The sequence below is a fragment of the Macaca thibetana genome, chromosome 14 (assembly GCF_024542745.1).
Source record: "Macaca thibetana thibetana isolate TM-01 chromosome 14, ASM2454274v1, whole genome shotgun sequence".
NCBI classification, from domain to species: Eukaryota; Metazoa; Chordata; class Mammalia; order Primates; family Cercopithecidae; genus Macaca; species Macaca thibetana.
Window position 1 is genome coordinate 36,943,906 of NC_065591.1, and position 14,557 is coordinate 36,958,462.

Consider the following 14,557-nt stretch of genomic DNA (forward strand, 5'->3'; position numbering starts at 1 on the left):
CAGGACAAAACACACTTACTGACTCTAAGATCTTGCCTTTTTTTTTTTTTTTTTTTTGTATTCTAAAAGAGGATGCCTTAAATATATATAGTTCTTTTTGCTTCTCACAAGAGGCATAGTTGGGCATGAATAAAAATGAAATAGTTATTGCAGTATCGTGATATTTACTGACATTGGTTAACACTCTAAAACCCATATTGTATAAGTAAAAAAGATAATCAGTATGAAAGTTATACTCTTCACTATTTTGTGTAAAGGCAGTAATTGTTTTTCTTTAAAAATCCTAAATCCAGAGAAATACTGATGTGTATAATGAGTATCAAACAAACTGGTTTATTATGTATTGGTAGTTTTAGGTGTAGGCATGTAATGGAAATTCTGTAGTCTTAAAAAAAATAAATTCAGAGTGTTTTTGACAAATTGATTTCTTGTTGTGAGAAGTGCTTTATGAATACTCACCTGCCACCATCCATTCTCATGTCCAAGGGGCCATCTTTCCGAAGGGAAAAACCTCTTTCAGGAGTATCAAGTTGCATGGAGGAACACCCAAGATCCATAAGAACTCCATCAAAAGTTCCTGGCTGCACCCCAGCTTTCGTTAATAAGGCTTCTGCCTGGCTGAACTGGCCCAGCACAGCTCGGATTTGTTTACTGTGAGTAAACCCAGGAGATAGAGAAAACACTTCTGTTAGATAAAAGTCTTTCTAAAGTCTATGATCAATGGAAAGGAGCACATTCTATTATTACATTATTTAACTAATATATATTTACCGAGTGCTTAGTGTTGTATAAAGACATGGATATGGAAACTATACATCTTCGGTCTCAAACACCAGAGCTAGTTTAATGGAATTTTATTACTGCTGATAAACACAATTTATTGTGTATCTTTGTGAAGGGATACAATATATTCATAAGTTAGAAAAATTCCTTTGTCAAACCAGGTCTTTCATATTTTCTTAAAAAATTCTTACATCTATGGGTAGAGAAAGAAGCATATGTCATTCTATCAAAAAAATAACAAGTAAGCCAATTTAAATACAGTAAATAATATAAATCATAAAAAAGATGTCAAATATGTTCAAACCAATCATTTTAGCTTTCTCCATGTTTTTCCTATAATTTAGAATATGGTGCTATGCAGCTATAAACTTGAGGAATGAAACTGTGACTAAAATAAATGCCTTCTTGCAGAAGGGATTATCTCTCAGCAGGGATTCTGAAGTGAATGGAGCATTCAGAACCAACAGACAGGCAGGAGTTGGGATCACCTCGCAGCTATACTAATTCTTCCTACACAAAGTGAGATGCTGCCTTCAGGGTTCTTTAGAAGCCTTAAGGCAACTAGCATGCATTTTGGAAGGTGAATGAGAAGAGAAAATTGGGCAATACTCTCAAGACATCATTCCTTCTGTCTAAAGGTGTGTAGAGTGAGTTTGGATTTCAACAGTGTTGGATAATTTACATTGATGATATTTACTTATATGTATGTTGTTTAAGGTGAACTTCACAGCTCAATAGTAATTTTTTAATAAAATTCCGATGGAGAAAGTAATTGAATATCTGCTATGGGTCAGGCATGATGTTATTTGGAGTGTACATAAAGATTAATAAAGCATGACTTTCTGTGCTTTGAGCTGAGAGGAAAAGACGTACAAACAGTTTACAAAATACTCTGATGGGTGCCACTAACAGAATGATGAACAAATTGCCCTGTTCTTATTTGAAAAATAAAAATGCTAATACTAGCACTGGAAACACAGAAATAACAGAATATTGCTATTGAAAGGCAACTCACAAGTCAATTATTACTATCACATAACTGATATTTGAATTTTTCCCAAATCCAACATCACTGCTAGGTGAGTGGACAGAAAGGAAAGTCATTGTTTTAACTACCTCCTGTATATACCATTGGTGAGAGAGGGCTTCCAATTCTAAGTCTGTGAAGATGGGCAAACACAGGATTTCATTTGACCCAACACTGGCCAGAAGAAACAAAAGTTTGTTTTATTTTATTTATTTTTTTAATTTTATTTAACTTTTAAGTTCAGGGTATACGTGCAGGTTTGTTATATAGGTAAACTTGTATCATGGGGGTTTGTTGTACAGGTTATTTCATTATCCAGGTATTAAGCCTAGTATCCATTAATTATTTTTCCTGATCCTCTCCTTCCTCCCACCCTCTCCACTCTGGCAGGCCCCAGTGTGTGTTGTTCCCCTCTATGTGTCCATGTGTGTTCATCATTTAGTTCTCACTTAAAACCACGAGCATGTGGTATTTGGTTTTCTGTTCCTGCGTTAGTTTGCTAAGGATAATGGCCTACAGCTCCATCCATGTTCCTGCAAAGGACATGTTCTCATTCTGTTTTATGGCTGCTTAGTATTGCATAGTGTAGATGTACCACATTTCTTTATCCAGTCTACCACTGATGGACATTTAGGTCGATTCCATGTTTTTGTTATTGTGAATAATGCTGCAATGAACATACGTGCACATGTGTCTTTATAATACAACAATTTACACTTCTTTGGGTATATACCAGTGGTGGGATTGCTGAGTTGAATGGTATTTCTGACTTTAGGTCTTTGAGGAATCATTACACTGTCTTCCACAATAGTTGAACTAATTTATACTTCCACTAACAGTGTATAAGCATTCCTTTTTCTCTGTAACCTCACCAGCATCTGTTATTCTTTGACTTTTAAATAATAGCCATTCTGAATGGTGTGCGGTGGTATCTCATTTGTGGTTTTGATTTTCATTTCTCTAATGATCAGTGGTGTTGAGTTTTTTTCCATACGGTTTGTTGGCTGCATGCAAGTCTTCTGAGTCAAAAGTTTATTAATCACATATATTCCCCTCCCAGCCAAAGGGAAGAAGCCATTACTTGCCATACAGGGTCACATAGGGGTTGCACTCAGGAAGAGAGTGGAAAACCAGGGGCTGTGAGAAGCAGATTTTAAGAGGTTGGGTTGCCCCCTAGTTCCCAGAAGAATGTGATTGGTTTGTTTGGATAATCTCTTGAGCTGGCAGGAATTGAACCTGCTAATGAGGGATAAGCAAAAATTATGCCTGATCCCTTTGATAGAAAGGGTTGTTTGGCTAGGTAACTTTATCTGCAAGAATATAGTGGGGAGAGGAACTCGTGGCTAGGCTATTTGAGGAAAAATTAATTTCTTTATATATACTAAAAACATAAATTATAGCTCCTTCCACACCACCACAATGGTACACATGGGTGTCCTGGCTGATGCTCTCAAGAGCATCAACAATGCCAGACAGAGAGGCAAACACCAGGTTCTTATTAGGCTGAGTTCCAAAGTTATTGTCCGGTTTCTCACTGTGATGATGAAGCATGATTACATTGGCGAATTTGAAATCACTGATGATCATAATGCTGGGAAAATTGTTGTGAACCTCACAGGCAGGCTAAACAAGTGTGAGGTGATCCCTCATCACTAAACAAGTGTGGAGTGATCAGCCACAGATTTGATGTACAACTCAAAGATCTAGAAAAATGGCAGAATAATCTGCTTCCATCCTGCCAGTTTGGTTCCATTGTAATGACAACCTCAGCTGGCCTCATGGACCATGATGAAGCAAGAAGAAAACACACAGAGGAAAATCCTGGGATTCTTTTTCTAGACATGTAATACATATTCACAAATAAAATGCCTTATACACACACATACACACACACACACACACACACACACGCATTGTCTCTCTCTATATATATACACACACACATATATGTTTACACATATATATACACATATAGGTGTGTGTGTGTATATATATATGCGCACACATATAAAATGTGGAGAGTACATATATATGCACAAACACATATATACATAGTGTGTGTGTGCGTACATACTACTTGTTCTGGAGAATCCTGGCAGACATAATATCTCAGGTACTATTTGATATTAATATAAGAGTAAAATAAAATTATGCCTGTTTTCTAGTGAACTCCACTTAAGTAAAACAGTACTTTCCCCAAAAGTTAAGGAACACATAATAACTGGGCCTTAATCTGGGGTGTTACACCACAGTCCTTAGTTCACATTTGAACATTTTCAGTAACAGGAACTCACTACTGTTTTGTTAAACACTTCTTTTTTACTTGATAGCTATTTTATCACTACTTCTATAACTTTTGTCCCTAGTATTCCCCTATGTCAAACAAGTTGAAAACCTATTTCCCAGAGCAGCTGTTCATACATGTACTGTTAGCTACTGTAAAGGATATTTGTTGGCTACCTTAGTTTCCAATCTGTCAATTCCAAAAGGAACTCATAATTTCAGTTAAATATTTTGGGAAAGATTGATCATATCCATGATAGTTTATACATCAACTTGGCTAAGCTTTCATGCCCAGTTATTTAATCAGACCCTAATTTATGTGTATTTTGTAAATATTTGTAATATCTACAATCAGCTGACTTTAATTAAAGGCAATTATCCTTAATAATGTAGATATGCCTCATCCAATCAGCTGAAAGCCCTGAAGTTTCCCAGAGGAAGAAGAAAATTCTGCCTCAAGACCACGACATCAGCTTCTACCAGATAGTTTCCAGCCTACTGGACTGTCCTACAGATTTCACATATGTCAGACTCCGCAATCAGGTGAGTCAACTCCTTGAAATAAATTTCTTCAGGTAATAAGATATCATATATATATATGTGATATATATGCATTTATCTACTTCCTATTGATTCTGTTTCTCCTAGTAGTCTAACAGATACAATATCTCTGCTCAAGAGGTAGATTTTTGATTAGCTACACTATTTTGTGTACATTATCCGAATGGCCCACTATAATTGGTTCAGAAATTGGCAAAAGTCACAACTCTAGCCAGTGAGATACAAGAGATACTTCCTGGGGTCAGGGGAAAGAAGATTCTTCTTTTTTCCAGCAAGCTACTGGGGAAAGAAGGTTTTTCTAACACTTGCTTGATATGAAAGAAGCAGCACATAGCTCTGATGACTGCGAGTAAACCAGCAGCTAAATTGTCCCAAAGAAGGAGAGAGTGGCAGCCAATTTTGGCCAACATTATAGAAAGCAAAGTAGAGAGAAAGATTAACCAAGCCACTGAATTGAGCCTCACCTAAAATACAACATACTCTTGAAGTTTTAAGTTATAAGAACCCATAAATTATCTTTGTTGCTGAAAACAGTTTGATGGGTTATTATTTTACTTGTAATTGAAAACATGCTAAGTACTATAGCTATCATGTTCTTTAAGTCTTCTTTACTCCAAACCAGGGACGTACAATCTTTTGGCTTCCCTGGGCCACTGGAAGACGAAGAATTGTCTTGGGTCACATATACAATACACTAAGACTAAGGATAACTCACGAGCTAAAAAAAAATCACAAAAAATCTCATAATGTGTTATGAAAGTTTATAAATTTGTGTTGGGCCACATTCAAAGCTGTCCTAGGCTGCATGTGACCCTTGGGCTGCGGGTTGGACAAGCTTGCTTTAAACCATGTCCATTCTCATACTGCTATAAAGAACTGCTCAAGCCTGGGTAATTTATAAAGGAAAGAGATTTAGTTGACTCACAGTTCTCCTGATTGTAAAGAAATTTATAATTATGGTGGAAGACAAAGGGGAAGCAGGCACCTTCTTCACAGGGTGGGAGGGAGGATGGAGTGAGTATAAGCCAGGGAAATGCCAGATGCTTATAAAACCATCAGATCTTGTGAGAGCTCACTCACTATCACCAAAACAGCATGGGGAAAACCACCTACAAGACCGGATTCCTTCACCTGGTCCTGCCCTTGCCAAATGGAGATTATGGAGATTACAATTTGAGGTGAGATTTGGATGGGGACACAGAGCCAAACCACATCACCATGTATATTTTGTTTCTTTAGACATACCCTGTAAAAAAAAAATCTTCTCCACGCTGGCTGCTCTTTTCTGAATGTGTTCCAGTCTGCCTATGTCCCTAGATTTGAATTCCACGATGATCAGCAAGAATAAAGTAAATTCTTGCTCCCCTTGTTCTAGTTATATTAATAGAGCTCAAGATGAAATTAGTTTTAGAATTTATTTGACACTGTTGACTTACACTGCCTAAATCCCTTTAGTCTTTTTCATGTACACTGCTGCTAAGCCTACTTCCTCCATACTGTACTTGGGCAGTTTTGCTATTTTTTTAATGTAAGTATAATTTTTGACTTATGCATTTTCTACAGTCCTTTTAGGATTCACAAATTATCTTCAACTACAAAAATCTTCATACTGCAGCAAAAGCCTATAACAAATCACTACTGTCCAGTCTTAATTCCTTAGACATTATAGCTATTATCCTGCTTACAGCTAATGTACTTGTAAAATAAACATAAGATCTTATAGAGGATGTCTGCATTCTTGGATGTCCTCAAGCTTAGCTGTTTAACAGAAAATATTCATATAGTTTCAGAACTCACTATGAGTAAATAACGAAGTTGTAATAATCATTGTGGTACAAAGCTCAACATTATAATGTACAAGTACGAAAGTATAAAAAAAAAATGATGCACCACCACAAAATAAATGTGTTTAAGACAGTTTTCTGACGCTATATCAGTTATGTGTTTCTAGAACTGAATTGTTCTCAGAGTAAAGGAAACATTCATGAAGTTTTCTGACCAGTTGTTAAAAAGTCAGCCACAACTTTAGACTCTGCTCTTTATCTCATATATGCAATTATGTCAAGGCTAATTTTCCTAGATAGGCAGATTACATGCCCACTTTTCCCTCACTCACTCCCCTTCCATTGCTCTCTTCTTTCTTTTACTTCTTCTTTTCCTCCATTCTTCATTTTTCCTTTCAAGCTTTAATTTTCAGTATTTTTGCACGTGCATTTAACAAGTGTTAAAAGTAACAGAAAAGCATCATCCTATGTTCTCCAGGATGGAAGCAGAATGTTGCTTGTGATCCAGAACAACTGCTAAATGAGAACGCTTTCTCAATCCAACCCCAATAAAAGTAAAGGGACGCAGCAGTAGAATGCAAACAATATCTTGGTTGTAGGCAGCCATTTCTGAGGTTCTCTGACTATAATAAGTATTGTTAATACCGACACTGGCAAGTCATTTGCACTGGTAGTACAAGTTATGAATCTATTTTGCTATAAATGACTAAGGTGCTCTAGTATATACCTAAGACTGGTGATATAAGAATGGCTACCACTCACTGTGTACTTATTAGAATTGAACATGGAACATGTAACTTCATCATTCTTCTAATGGCATACAATCTAATAAGAGGAGTTAAGAACAAACAGCTTCACAAATTATAAAGTCAATCCACTCACAAGGTTGAGCATCCTGTAGTTAATAAGTGCTCATCCATCTTGGCTACAGAAATCCAAAATTCCCATGGTTTCTAAGGTGCTTGATATAAAAGGGTACTTTTGCTGTCCAGGAATAAATAAATTTGTTTCACGGACAGAAGACTTATTTATGTAGAATCAGGGCTACTGGATAAAGCAATTTAAAAATATAAAATCTGTTCACAAATTTTCAAGAAAAACTTTGAATTTGGTACTAACCTTCTGAGACAGCACAGGAAGAAAAACATCTATTATGTTTATCCTACTAGGATGTAACACTCTTCCAGCCTAACCAATAGTATTAAATAAAGGCTTTAAGTAATTATATATCTTTAATCTCATGCACAGTAATGAATACTACTATAATATGCAAACAAATGTAGAATGCAGACATACTCAACTGACAAAAACATAAAAACGGTCCATGAAAATAATTAATAATGATGGTCATGATTCTCTCTGGATCACTTAATTTTTGCTATGTAACAAACTACCCTAAAATTTAGTAGCTTCTGATTCTATGGGTTAGCAATCTAAGTTGGGCTCAGTTTGGTGATTCTTTTGACAGTGGGTTGACTGAGGTCTAGTTGGTTCCACATGGCCTCACTTACACATTGGGAAGTTGGTTGGGGTAAAGATGATGACTGGACCATATGTCTCCAGCATTTAGCAGGTTAACCCAAGTTTTTCCAAAAAAAGAATGTTCTTGTTTCAAAAGTAGCAATGTAGGGCAATTCCAATGCACAAGAACTTCTAAAGTTTCTGACTGTGCCCTGTTTTCGAATATACTATTAGCCAAGGCAAGTCAAATAGCTCAGTTTAGATTCAAGGGCTATAGTAACAAACTTCACCTCTTGATGGAAAGCGTTGATGGACATCATGAAAGGAATGCATACAGAAAACAGACAAATTCTAGGGAGCATTTTTGTAAATAATATATCATACTCTTTTCATATTTAGCAGTTAATTTGTAATAAGGAAGGAGAAAGTGTACTTTTTTCCTCTAATCTAGATTCACTTCTGCTGATTGAGACTTTTTATTGTTATAAGGTAGCTTCTTTTTAAACGCATTAAGAGAAACATACAGTGTTGGTTGGTGATTGACAGTACAACTCATAAGTAGACTTAAGGGCAAGGTTCCAGTGCCAGGAATATAAATCTGGGTAGAAACCAAACAGAAGACTGTGGCAAAGGGATCTGTCAAAGGTGAATACGTGATAATCTGGGAGAGAGCAGTATGTTAGCAGTAAGGGTTCTATAAGGAGATAATGTGTATAGACCTAGTCATGTTAGCAACAAGTAATACTCTGAAAGCATTATCTTTACTAACCATTGTCCTTCCTTCCCTTCAAGAAACATTTTTTTAAAAATTGATTTAGTCATTCATTTGTAGCTCATACATTGACTTTAACAAAATATATTTTAGAAATAATAAAACACAATTATATTTCTCTGTCTCAGTAACCCTTTTAAAATTTATTCAGTGAAGTAATCTTTCCCTGTTCTGGAATAACAATCTAGCAGGTCCCAAACCTTTACCACTCACTCATATGTAATAGTCCCATGGCCACTGAGTTGCAGACAGAGTCAGCTCAGGAGTTAAGACTGTCCAGTGCTCAACTATAAAAACAAACAACAAATAAATATTTACTGAGCTACTACTAAAATGTCAGGCACTTTTCTAACCACCTGAGATATAAAGAAAATAAAGTACCAATGATTGTAGAACTTATATTCCAGGAAACAATAAAAATCAATACATTTGGAAACATCTATTTCTGTTTACAGCAGTTTAACTTGATCAGACCAACTCTTCAACAGAACAAAACTAGAAAAGCTAGATAAGACAATTATAATTACCCATTTGAAGGAATCAGAGAGCTATAAAAACAGCTAAGACCTGAGGGAAAAAAGAAAAGTGAAAACAGGTGAGCCCAACATTGGAGCAGGTATTCCACTAATGGCCTACTTATTTGCAAGTGGATGCTGAGAGCTGAAGAAACCAAGAACTTTCGGCGGCTTCATAGGATACAGGAGATAAATATTAGAATTCAGGACCCATCCACGTGGATATGACCAGGAAATAGCCCTAGAATTTCAGTTGGGGTGCTAAAGGGCTAAAACTGGGATTAAACTAGTAGAAGGGTCAACAAAAAATAGATCATTATACAAGTACTGAAATTCAGTTTCCAATCAACTCAAGCCTTATTGCATTAGAGTAACATAGTCTTAGATGAATTGCCTGCCAGAAGTAACATTAAGTGGTATCTGGAGGAAGACACCTTCAAGACTCTCAAATTATCTCCATAATTTTTTAAAAACAATGTGTGAAATAAAATAAAAATTACTAGACAGACACAGGGATAAGAACACATACCAAGCTTAAGGAATATATGATAGAAACGGACATACAGAATACAGAATAGAGTTATCAAAACGGACTATAAGATAACTGGTTAATATACTCAAGGAAACAGAGGACAAACTAGATAATTTTATCCCAGAAATGGCTCTATAGAAAACAGTTAAATAAAATAAAAATCAGACCAAATGGAAAACAGAAAAGTATAATCATCAAAATTAAGAATTCAATAGATGCGCTTAAGAGTAGCTTACAAATAGCCAGAGAGAATTAGGGACATGAAAGACAGTTCATTAGAAACTATTCAGATTGAGGAAGAGATTGGAAATAATTTGGAAGACACACACACATACACAAAAAAAAAAAGAGCAAAAGAGACATGGTGAGAAAACCTAACATACATATGACTGGAACTCCAAAAAAAAAAAAAAAGGAAATAAAGAATGGAGTAAAAGCAATATTTAAAAACAACGGCCAAGCTTTCCAAAATGATTCAAGATTTCAAACCACAGATTAAAGAAATACAATAAACTACAAAGAAGATAAACATACATACAAAAGCAAAAATGCAAAACTAGGACCATCCATAGTAAAATTTGAAAAGACAACGGGAAATAAAATTACTAAGGAACAGCCAGAAGAAAAAAGATACATTACACTCAAGGGAGCAACAGTCAGAACTCAAACAATGGAAGCCAGAAGACTAACAATCAAATTTCCATCAAAAATTAAAGGCAGATAGAGATATTCTCAGCTAAAGAAAATTGAGTTAGTTCACCTGCAAGAGACCTATATAAAAGAAATATTAAAAACAGTTTTCTTCCGGCAGAAGAAAATAATCACAAATACAACCAAAGTAATGAATAACGGGAAAAAAAGCAATGGAAAGTGTAAATATATGCTAATTCCAGATTAATACAGACTGTACAAAACAATACTTTTTTGGGAGTTCAATACATATGTAGAATTAAAATATATGGTAGTGGCACAAAAGGAAAGAGTGGAATTAATGTAGTTAACATGATCCAAGGTCCTTGCAATTACAATGTCCTGGAAGAGGGAAAATTACTATTTACTAATTTATGTTAGCCTTTCCTGTTTTGTTTTGTTTTGTTTTTGAGACAGAGTGTCACCCTGTCGCCTAGGCTGGAGTGCAATGGCGTGATGTCGGCTCACTGCAACCTCTGCCTCCCAGGTTCAAGCGATTCTCTGCCTCAGCTTCCTGAGTAGCTGGGATTATAGGCATGCACCACGATGCCCGGCTAATTTTTTGTATCTTTAGTAGAGATGGGATTTCAACATGCTGGCCAGGCTGGTCTTGAACCACTGACCTTGTGATCCGTCTGCCTTGGCCTCCCAAAGTGCTGAGATTATAGGCATGAGCCCCTGCACCTAGCCATGTTAGTCTTTCCTAAGACAATCATGTGGGTTGTGATCCCAAAGAAACCTCAAAATGAATAAAATAATGTATAACAAATAAGAAAGCAGATGATGAAATGGACTAATTTTTAAAAGACAAAAAAGGAGAGAAAAAGGAACATAGAACAGGTTGAACAAATGGAGAACAAACAGAAACATGGTGGGTAGATTTAAACCCAAATACATAAGAAATTACACCAAGTATTACTTAAGTAAATAATTAAAAGACAAAGGAGTATCAGATTGAATTTTAGCAATCAAATTATAGACTGCCTATAAATAACACAATTCAAATGTTAGTATCAAAAAAAGGTGAAAGTAAGAAGACAGAAATAGATGTCATGCAAATATTAAACAAAGGAAAGATGGTGGAGCTACACCACCATCTTTGTATTATCAAAATACAATTCACCAGGTCATCATAACCCTGACACAAAATTCAAGAAAGACATTACATGATAAACTAAAGGTCAGTCAGACACAGTAGCTCATGCCTGCAATGCCAGCACTTTGGGAGGCCGAGGCAGAAGCATTGTTTGAGCTCAGGACTTTGAGACCATCCTGGGCAACATGGCAAGACCCTGTCTCTTTCAAAAATACAAAAAAATAGCCAGACACGGTAGTGTGTGCCTGTGGTCCCAGCTACTTAGGAGGCCGAGATGGGAGGATCGCTTGGGTCTGGGGAGCAGAGGTTTCAGTGAGGAGCCAAGACTGTACCACTGCACTCAAGCCTGGGTGACAGAGCAAGACTCTATCTCAAATAACAAGAACAACAAACCTAAAGGCCAATCTCTCTCATGGATAAAACAAAGTAATGAAAATTAACAAAATATGTACAAACCAAATTCAACAACCTATACAAAAGATGATATTATCAGGTTGACATCCACATGGCAAGATCTAAGTATGCAGTACTGAAGACAGGACAGAGGTGAGAACTGAAGAGAGCTTTTGTAATTGCCTTAGAATAGTAAGACTTAGTAAAGGTTTATTAAATGAATATATAACAAATTTTTTAAATGGAAGAATTCTTTGGTCTTAGATTTAGGTCAACACCCTCAGGAGACAGATATCTAATACTAAAAGAAATATCAAATAAAAATGTGATTTTCTCAAATACAAGGCCTAGAGGTTTCATTACTCTTGGGCCCTCATGGGGAAGTTTATTTACTTTAATATTATAAAACAGATTAGAAAATGAATAAGAAAGAATTTTTAAAAGAAAATTTCCTTGGTGAGAACTGCTTTATCCCTTGATTTTTTAACATTTAATTTTATTCTTTTTACATGATGTTCAAATGCTGAATCCTTTATTCCACATAATTGTCACATAAAAATATCTACTTCCTCTGTGCTTAAATTCCACTGCCCCAGTGTGTGCCTGCTTCTGACACCCACGCGAATTCTCTCTCATATAAAGTCTATACAATGCTTGGTGATAATTTCTCCTTCTAGACACCCATAGAGATTTTTTGGGTTGTTGTTTCTGTACAAGTTTATAGGGCAGACGTGAAATTTTGTTACAAGTATATAATGCATATCCTTAAGTCAGGGCATTTCGCGTGTCCAGCACCAGAGTACATTTTTTTAAAAACTATACTCACTTTATTCTGCAATCAAACACTGAATTTATTCCTTCCAACTATATGTTTGCACCCTTTAACCCACTTCTCTTCATCCTCTCTCCTCCGCAACGCAGTCACCTTTCCTGGTCTCTGTTATCTTTCCACTCAACCTCTATATGATCAAAATTTTTAATTCCTACATATAAGTGAGAACATACAATATTTGTCTTTATGTGCCCAGCTTATTTTAATTAAGATAACGACCTCTAGTTCTATCCACATTACTTCAAATGACATGATTCCATTTTATTTGTTTTTTTGTTGCTGTTGTTTGGTTTTTTTTTTTTTTTTTTTTTTTTTTTTTTTTTTTTTTGAGAACGAGTCTTGCTCTGTCAGCCAGGCTGGAGGGCAGTGCTGACTCACTGCAACCTCCATCTCCCGGGCTCAAGCAATTCTCCTGCCTCAGCCTCCCAAGGAGCTGGGATTACAGGCGTGTGCTACCTTGCCCGGCTAATTTTTGTATATTTAGTAGAGATGGGGTTTCACATTGTTGGCCAGGCTGGTCTCGAAATCCTGACCTCAGGTAATCTGCCCGCTTTGGCCTCCCAAAGTGCTGGGATTACAGGTGTGAGCCACCACGCCTGGCCAATTTCATCCTTTCTTAAGGTCAAATAATATTTCATTATGTATATACATACATTTTCCTTATCCATTTATCTGCTGATGAACACTTAGGCTGATTCCGTATCTTTGCTATTGTGAATAGCACTGTGATAAATATACCAGTACATGTATCCCTTTGATATACTAATTTCTTTTCATTAGGTAGATACCCAGCAGGGGTATTGCTGGATTGAATGGTAATTCTATTTGTAGTGTTTGAAGAAATCTCCTTAGTGTTTTCCGTTACGGCTGAATAGTTGTTAAATATTTTCTCCCATTCAATAGGTTGTCTCTTCACTCTATTGATTATTTCTTTTGCTGTGCAGAAGCTTTTCAATTTAATTCCCATTTATTTATGTTCGGGTTTGTTGACTGTACTTTTGAGGTCTTTGTTACAAATTATTTGCCTAAACCAAGGTACAGGAGTTTTCTTCTAGCCTTTTTAATAGTTTCAGCTCTCACGTTTAACTTAATTCATACTGAGTTGATTTTTATATATGAAGAGAGACGGGTCCAGTTTCATTCTTCTGCATATGGCTATCCAATCTTCCTATCACCATTTACTGAACAGGGTATACTTTCTCCTACAGCTTTGTCAAAGATCAGCTGGCTGTAAATATATGGCTTTATTTCTGAGTTCTCTATTTTGTTCCATTGATCTATGTGTCTAGTTTTATACTAATACCAGGCTGTTTTGGTTTTGTAACATGTTTTCAAGTCAGTTTTCAAGTCAGGTAATGTGATGCCTCTAGCTTTGTTCCTTTTGCTCAAGATTGCTTCAGCTATTCAAGCTCTTTATGGTTCCATATGAGTTTTAGAATTGTTTTTTTCTAATTCTGTGCAGAATGACATTGGTGTTTGATACAGATTGTAGTGAATCTGTAGATTGCTTTGGGCAATATGGTCATTGTAATGATATTAGTTCTTTAGATCCATGAGCATGGGATGTTTATCAATTTGTTTGTGTCATCTTCAATTTATTTCATGAGTGTTTTGCAGTTTTTCTTATAGAGATCTTTCAGCTCCTTGGTTAAATTTATTCTTAGGTATTCATTTTTTTCTAGCTATTGTAAGTGGGATTGCCTTCTCGATTTGTTTTTCAGTTAGATCACTACTGCTGTATAAAAATGTTACTGACTTTTGTATGCTAATTTTGAGTCCTGAAACTATACTGAATTCATTTATTAAATCTAAAAGGTTTCTGGTGGAG

General features: G+C 35.9%; 1 protein-coding gene across 5 annotated transcripts in view; it reads right to left on the reverse strand.

The window, feature by feature from the left end:
• The window catches only part of METTL15 (methyltransferase like 15), a 236,223-nt gene that overhangs the window by 49,158 nt on the left and 172,508 nt on the right, over positions 1-14,557 (reverse strand). For all 5 annotated transcript variants that reach the window (XM_050755429.1, XM_050755427.1, XM_050755428.1 and 2 more), the window contains one exon: positions 460-651. In XM_050755429.1, the coding sequence (XP_050611386.1) occupies positions 460-651 (192 nt within the window). The remainder of the gene's footprint in view (positions 1-459; positions 652-14,557) is intronic.